At 41.7% G+C, this 8,701-nt stretch overlaps 1 protein-coding gene across 1 annotated transcript; it reads left to right on the top strand.

Annotated features, from left to right (window-relative positions):
- Positions 1–2,468: 2,468 nt before the first annotated feature.
- LOC122102415 (small ubiquitin-related modifier 1-like) lies at positions 2,469–3,083 on the top strand. The gene has a single exon (XM_042673111.1). It carries the CDS (start codon positions 2,570–2,572, stop codon positions 2,873–2,875), a length of 306 nt encoding a protein of 101 aa, XP_042529045.1. The 5' UTR covers positions 2,469–2,569; the 3' UTR covers positions 2,876–3,083.
- Positions 3,084–8,701: the final 5,618 nt, after the last annotated feature.

The raw sequence follows: 8,701 nt of genomic DNA, 5'->3' as shown, positions 1-8,701 counted from the left end.
GTGGAGCTGTGGGGCTCTGGTGGGTTCATTAGTGGCTCCTTCATCCACAACTCTCACAATTGTGACCTGAGCTTTATACAGAGCCAGTGTGCCTAACGGCAAAGAGGTGAGGCCCCGTGGTGTCTGTCTGGTAGCCCACTGCTTCTGTAATAGAGTATTGATCTCAACCAGGAGGGTTGTACGTCTAGCACACCCAGCAGTGGCCAGTCAAAGCAGGCCTCTGCAGATGGCAGATCCATCAGCCACCAATTTGACATTAACAAGCAATTATGATGCAGTTTCTGAGTTAGTGCCACGCAGGGATAGCGGGGTGATTGCTTCGAGGAGAGAAAGCTTAGGAAATAAAACACAAAAACTCAACAAGTCCACAGCGGATTGTCTGGAACTCAGTGGGCGAGGTGTGGCTAGCAAGCACAGCAGAACGGACAGCAGGTCTTGCAGTCAGGAAAGTGAGTGAGTGTCTGGCGGGAGACCTACAGCTGTCCACTACTTAATGATTTCTTGAAATCCATCTGCCTATGCCAGGACTTCACAACTCTTCGGAAGTTACTTTTACTCCTGTGATTATGACACCTCTTTCAGATAACCCGGAATTGGAGCGACTGACTGGGCAATGCTAGTTAGTTCAAGTTACTTAGCACTCTGCCTGACAGCCCTCAGTTCTTTAGCTTCGTTGGAAATGGAGAGTGGACCTAGCATTTTTGTTTGCCATATTAACAGACGACCAGACACAGGATGCTCCATTGACTGCTGAAACCCTGGCCATGTGCGTACATGGCTGGGCACTGCCTTCAGCTGTCCCAGCCAGCAGCGCCCCCTTGGTTTTCCTGAGTAAGTCAACCACCTCATCGGCTTTACATGTCACACACCAACTAGTTATGACCTACTCTGTGTCTCCTTCCCTAATGTCTCCTCACAACACCTACGTCGATAGCCAAGCTATCTGTGGGACTTGCAAGAGGACGTGTTGTATAGCTCCTCCCACCTTCAAATTTCCAAACCATGTTCACTCTCTCCACTTCTGATCTCTGTGGATGCCTTGCCCGTGGGGGTCACCCATCACCCCAGTCTACTGAAGGCCAAGAGCCTGGCGTCTTTGGGGATTCTTTTCTCTCTCTCACCATCGCCAACTCTTCCCTACCCTTTCATTTTTTAGGAAGGATACCAGCTTCATGTAATAGAAACCCTAAAATTCCAGTGATTTAAATCACTCGTGGTGTATGTATATCTTTCTCCTATAGCTGAAGTCCAGGTGTAGGAAGCCTGAAAGCTTCATGTAGTAGCAGAGTCACCTGAGACCAAAGAGATCCTTCATTCTGCTTCACCACCAAGCTTACAGCTCCCATCCCGTCCACTCAGAGTGCTGGAGTCTCACCATTGCTTCCATATTGTAGGCCAGAAGAAAAAAAGGCAACAGGATGGGGTGGAGGGAAAAATTCTAGCGAATGAAGTGTTCATTAAGTCACCTTCTCATGTGGCATCCTTTCAGATTCTCATCGTCTGAACTTGGAATCCAGGAAGACTGTTATCCATACAGAGGCTGGTACTAAAGCAGAGGGAGAGAATGGATCTTAGAAAGCAGCTCTTTCTCCCATGCAACTTAGATCCTGCATGCTTTAAATCTTTTTTAGGTTAAAGCTGACAGTGTTTTGAGGCACTGTCTCCCTGGTTTACTTTTACCCTATCTGCCTGCTTCTCTACATTCTACTTCTCTTGTTCTGATTGAGGACCAACTCTAGAGAAACAGCAAGTTCCGTGATAACTGAGGCAATGTGTGAAAGGCAAGAAAAGTCATTTTTATCCAACAGAGAATAGGCAGTTCCAGTTGACCTGCCTCCCACTGAAAAACAGCTCTTTATTCCCAAGAAGTCAGGATGTAAGAAAGACTTCCTTCCTCTCAGTTAAATTGTGAGAAAGGGGGCTAGGAAGGAAAATGAACATTATGGTAAATAATTTATGTTAATATTGACAACAAAGACAAACAAAAGAACGGTGATAAATGATATGGCAGAACCCAGGAACGTGTTCGACGCTGAGATCTTGATTTCAAGCAGAGCTACTCCATAATTGTGCAACGTTGTTTCACCAGGAATCTCACCAACATCCAAGGCCCAGGCTGCTAGTCTCGTTTGAATGTCATTAACTGGGGACAGGGTCTTTGTGCCCCCCCTCTACCTCAGTGTCCCATGCAATCCCTTTCACCTCTCTGGACCGAACTATCTAATCCAGTAACTGGACTGGAATATCCCCGGAAACTGCAGTTCTGTTACAATGAAATAAATTCGACACGGAGACAGATTCAGTGAATAGTCAGTCGTACCACGTAGTCAATCCCACGGCCATGCAGGCTACAAAATTCAGCCTACCAATGGGAGTCCCTAATACCACTATTCAAACAGGGTTGTTTTTTAAGAGCATTTTCTCAATGTCTCTGGTTAAAATCTAGGCACCTGGGCAGCTGTGGTGTTGTGCTGTAAGGAAAGGAGACAGATTTGTAAACCCCAGAGCGAGGTTCTGTCTGCCCGAGTCCGCGGCTGTGCAGAGACCTCCAGGTAAAGCCACTGTCACCATGTCTGATCAGGAGGCAAAACCTTCAACCGAGGACTTGGGGGATAAGAAGGAGGGAGAATACACTGAACTCAAAGTCAATGGGCAGGATAGCAATGAGATTCACATCAAAGTGAAAATGACGACACATTTCAAGAAACTCACAGAATCGTACTGTCAAAGACAGGGAGTTCCAATGAATTCACTCGGATTTCTCTTTGGAAGTCAGAGAATTACTGATAATCATACTCCAAGAGAACTGGGAACGGAGGAAGAAGAGGTGATTGAAGTTTATCAGGAACAAACGGAGGGTCATTCAGCAGTTTAGATATTCTTTTTATTTTCCTTTTCTTTTGCCTCAATCCTTTTTTATTTTTAAAAATAGTTCTTTTGTAATGTGGTGTTCAAAATGGAACTGAATACTGGCACTCACATCTCTTTAAAACATCTGGTAATTTGAATTCTAGTGCTCATTATAAATCTTTGTTTTCATTGTGCTGATTTTTGGTGATCAAACCTCAGCTCCCTTCACATTGCCCCCTCCTTTTAAAAAATGTGAACAGAAAGACTACTTTTCAGGACTGCAATTTTAGGTAACATCGACCAGTGCGAGTGTTCACAAAGGCTTTCCAATTGGCCCTGAAGTTCTAGCATGTGATTGCTTCAGTCCTGGACTATGACTTTCAGTGGTAGATAAAGTTTTTCATAGAACTGAACTGTGGGGAAAATGACCTTTCCTTAACTTGAAGCTGCTTTTTAAAGTCTGAGGGTTTGGACCAAAAGAAGAGGAATACATCAGGATTGGAATCAAGCTGGCAGACATGATGATGCTTAACTCCAAAGATGGCTTCACGGAAGAGAAAGTGTTTTAAGATTAAAAGAAAATCTTGTCAGAAGAACCCAGAAAGGTTCTAATTTTCATTAGAAGTTAATAAAGTTGTTCGTGAAGAAGTGTATACAACAGAACACTGCTCCTTTTGATTTTGTTTGTACTTTTTTGGCCTGGGACATGGGTTTTCAATGGACACTGTCTGTACCAGCCTCATTAAAATAAACAATATTTGTAAAAATCGCAATAATTCTCATTTTATTTTAAACGTATAGAAGAAGAAAACTAAAGTTTTTTTGCATGGTACTGGAAATTATTTGCATATGGTACAAATATTTTTTCAATACTGTATAGTGATGGTGTTAACAACTTTCACTGAAAGATACTGAAGTGCCTTCTGAATCAAAGATTTAACTAAGACCATAGTATCTTGAAATATCCTCAGTGTTTTGCTTTTTAAAAAATTGACATTCCTGTATGGTGCATATAATGATAGTTACCCAATTCCGTTGAATAAATGGGCATGCCAAAAAAAATCTAAGCACCTGTATGTAAATACAGTCCATTAACCTTCTAGTTTTTGATCTGTTACATAGGAATAATAATAAGGACCTCACCACATTTTAACAAATAAATAAGAAAATCTAAGGAAGGGATCAAGTATATTTCCTGTTTCTTAGGAAAAGGAATTATGTGTGCATATTAGAGAGAAAGAGAGAGATAGACAGATAGATAAGATCCCATCTGGAGTATTCACAGTTTTCCAAGTGATAGGAAAATATATTTTAGTATGACAAAAGAAAAAAGCTATGATGAGAGTAAATAGCTACAGTTTAATGATCACGCTACATGACAAACTTGAAAAACGGGTAGGCTGTTACCTTGTGAAGAATTAAGACTGGCAGGGTAACAAGTAGAAGAATCTAGAATAAACCCATGTCTGTCTTATTGGAAAGATGTATTGAACTTCAGATGTGTGAGAACTTGAGCAAGATTGGAAAACAAATACATCAATTCTCAAGGATAAACTTTGCTATAAGCCACTATATCCTGCAGTACAAAATAAAGATGGAGATGCTTTTACCCTGGCAAGAGGACAGTCTCAGAGATCATTCAACGCTTGGTACAGCTCAGACACCTACTTGACACGTAAAAAAAGAGCTAACTTCTGATAAAACAAAAATCAGCCCATTGCTTCAACACTTCTGTCATGCCAGTCATTTTACCAAAGACTTTATTAGTACAGTCTATCCAACAAAACTGTGAGGTAGCTTTGATGTGATTATATTCGTTTTAAGGTTGAGAAACAGGGCTTCCAGACACTAAATGTTCACTCAGTGTTCAAGTGCTGACCTGATTCCAAAGTCCCTCATCTCCTCTTGATACCAATGAGGAATAAACATACAGTGCTTTGCAAATCCTCCTTCGGCCTCAGCGTGTGAGTGTGGAGAATGGTTGACAAAGGCTCCGGAGCTACGTGCGGATGATCATATAAAATAATGTTCTATGAAAAGAACTCCAAGAAAAGCAACCAAGAGATGCTGTTGTTGTTATTTTTGTTTTCTTTTCCTTTTGTCTTATTTGTTTGTTTGTATTTGGAATGACAAAAGGGGGACACAGAGTAGATGGGACAAAGGGTGAAGAAACGCAACAGTGGTACTTACTAGACACTATGTAGAAAGTGAACGGTACAGCTTATGAGTGGGGATGGGAGGGAAAAATTGGGAGAGAATGAGGGACCGGGAGACATGGTTCAAAAAGAATTGTACTAGCCGGACACCGGTGGCTCACACCTGTAATCCTAGCTACTCAGGAGACTGAGATCTGAGGATCATGGTTCAAAGCCAGCCAGGGCAGGAAAGTCCGTGAGACTCTTAGCTCCAATAAACCACTCAGAAAACTGGAAGTGGCGTTGTGGCTCAAGAGGTAGAACACTAGCCTTGAGCTGAAGAGCTGAGGGACAGCACTCAGGCCCAGAGTTGAAGCCCCATGACCAACTAAAACAAAAAAAGAAAGAAAGAAAAAGAAAAAAGAACTGTACTCACAACCTGATTCACGTAACTGCAACCTCTCTGTTTATCACCTCTATAATAACAATTACGGGTAGGTTTGGGAAGGAAAAATTTGGAAGAGAACAAGGGAAGGAGTGGCATTGTCCAAAGAAAGAGAAATGTACTCTTTATCTGTAATTGTGATTCCTTTACAATAACAATAAAAAAAATTTTAAATACAGTCCTTGAGCTGGGCACCAGTGGCTCACTCCTATAATCCTAGCTACTCAGGAGACTGAGATGTGATGAACAAAGCTCAAAGTCAGCACAGGTAGGAAACTTTGTGATATTTATCTCCAATCAACAACCAAAAAACCAGCAGTGGAGCTGTGGCTCAAGTGGTAGAGTGCTAGCCTTGAGAAATAAATCTAAGGGACACAGTACTCAGGTCCTGAGTTCAAGCCACAGTACCAGCACAAAAAGAAACACACACACAAATACACACACACACACACATACACACATACACTACTAAGACTTGTTTCTCGGGTCTTTACAAATGATTTCTGTTAGAAGACTGTTATCGGTGATGTGATGGTGTGACTTTGCTATTTCTTCATGAGTAGTACTTGCATAAAATAGTGGGACTAAAGTCGGGAAGTCACAATAGAAATAAAGAAATTCAACCAATACAGATTAATGAAGTAACCTGTAACCACCCTTTAGTCCTAACGTCCCTTCCTGAGACATAGTTTGCTCAGACACAAAATGAAGGCAATAGGTTAAATTGATAAGAAACAGATCTTTTCAACAATAATTGCCCACATTAGTGAACACTCTTCCTTAAGTAGTGCTAATAGCTTCCTTTACATTTCCTTTTCCCTTTCCTTTTCCTTTTCTCACTCCCCTCCCTTTTGTTTCCCTTCCCTTACTATTCTGCCTGCCTTCCTTCTTTCCTTGTTCTTTTTCTTTGATTGGATGGTTTTTGTTTGGTTTTTGAGACAGAGTTTCTTACGTAGCACAGCCTGGCCTTGTGATTACCCTGCTTCCACCTCCGGAATACTGGGATTACAGGCATGTGCCACCATACTATCCTGCAATGGTTTTCTAATCTTTAAGCAAAGCCTGAGGTACATGGCAAGATAGTGCTCAGTTAATAAGGGGAACGTTCTGTTGACCATCTTCTCCAAAGGAAGAGTCAAGGTTGTTGCTTGGACCCCAACCCATGAGAGAGCAATATGTTTTTTCAGAAATACACAGAGAAAGGTGGGTGCCACACATCACACATGGAAAGATGGAAAAGGTAACAGCACTCAGCCAAAGGATTCCCAGAAATCAAGGCTCTTTTATTCTTGGCATTTGGATGTTTCAATGTGTGTTTTTCACATTGCTCTACTCAAAAGGTATGTTTTAATATGAATTTTTTTCATCTCCCTTCTTACACTGGAAGAATCTGAAAGAATAGATTAGACATCTGTGGTCTCCATTTACACTAGAAAGATGCTTTAAGAATACTTTAAATAAGAGCGTGAAAGTTAGAATAAAGAGGATACTTTGTAGCCCAGGAGGACTCTGAATGCTTTTGAACTTAGATTGTCTTATCTGCTCCAGTTTTAGCTCCTTGATAGTTAGGAGGTCAAGATCCTCATTACACCTTAGACATTTTTATTTCTTTACAAGAATTCTTGAGTGCCTGCTGTGTGCCAATCCAAGTCTTTGGATTTTTTTATTCATTCACATTTCATCCTCTCCCCCTATCTGCCAAATAACACAGGTGTGCTGAGCCCATCTTACAGATGATGGTACTGAAGCTGAGAGAAAGCAGAGGACTATCTAAGGTCATACTGTAAGTAAAAGGCAAAGGCACCATATAAGCTGGTTTTGCTTCTTTATACCAAGACTACCCTGCCAGGATGGTGATTCTCATCACTGGTTTGGAAAGGTGCACTTCTCCAACTCATGGACAAGTCATTCTATTCTATAAATCCAGGAACAGGCATGCAATTGGAAGAAATGAAACTCAGACAGGGATAAAATGATGCCAGCCTCCCGGAAGTGCCAGACTCAAATTCACAATGGAAAAATCTTCTTTTGTTAAAGGAACAAATCAGCACGGATAGAAGATTAAAACCAATCAAACACCAAAAAATCGAAAATAAACTTTAGAAAAAAAATTAACAGGGGCTGGGAATGTGGCTTAGTGGTAGAGAGTTTGCCTAGCATGCATAAAGCCCTGGGTTCAATACCTCCGTAAGATGTATACAGAAATGGTAGAGCATTAGCCTTGAGCAAAAGAAGTGCCCAAGGGACAGTGCCCAAGCTCTGACTTCAAGCTCTAGGACTAGCCAAAAAAAAAACAACATACAATGCATCCATCCACAGCAGATGCAAAGAGAAATACAATGCTGTAATTTATTTAGAGCTTATGAAATTCTGGCTTCCTTACTAAGTGTTGTATATAGTTCAGCCTCTATAAGATAGGTATTGTAAGGATTCCCAATTTTAAGACAAAAGTATATACATATATTTATATATGTATGGAGAGATGTAGATGGATAGATAGAGAGAGAGAGAGAGGTGATAGGTGATAGGGAGAGAGAAAGACAGACAGACAGACAGACAAAACTACATCATTTGTTCTTCCAGATCTTCTGTCCACTATTGGGGAGGACCTGCAGGTTAGGAGAAAGGGAACTGGAGAAAGGGAAGGGGCAGGATATGAGAGAAACACATTGTATCATATGTATGAAAATAGCACAATGAAACCCATCAGAAAGTCTTCAAAAGGAGGGGAGAGGTAGAAGGGGGTTAAAGGGCAATACAAACAGGGTGAATTCAGTCAAAAACATTATGCACATGAATATAAATAGCTCAGGGAAACTCCTTTGCAATATTAATTTATGCTAATTTTTAAAGGTGCAGAAAAAAAAGAATGGGGTCCAAGAACCTCCAAGGCATTTCAGAGCCTTCCAGGGGCCCCTCCAATCACAGGCATACTTGTTTAGATCCCGATGGCCTTGTGGGATGGACCTGGGACACCTCCACAGGAAACTGCCTAGACATTGCATCTGCTCCTTAGCTGCCCGCTCAGTGCTCCACCGCCACCCAGCCATGCATCAAGTGGGCCTCCAAGCAACTCAGGCTACACCTCAGGACCGGTCATGACCTTTGGTGATATCTCCATGATCTGTAGGTACACAGAGTACAAGAGCATAGCTACCTCCACCCAGATTTCAAAGGATATAGCAAATAGCTTGGAGACCAGGTAGAAACCTGCTGCTATAAGAGCAGAACCATAAAAAAATCCCCTAGCAGGGCAATGCCTAGTGGTAGG

This window comes from Dipodomys spectabilis, unplaced genomic scaffold, assembly GCF_019054845.1.
Source record: "Dipodomys spectabilis isolate Male_0828 unplaced genomic scaffold, ASM1905484v1 ptg000783l, whole genome shotgun sequence".
Classification (NCBI taxonomy): domain Eukaryota; kingdom Metazoa; phylum Chordata; class Mammalia; order Rodentia; family Heteromyidae; genus Dipodomys; species Dipodomys spectabilis.
This window is presented reverse-complemented; position numbering and strand designations above follow the sequence as displayed.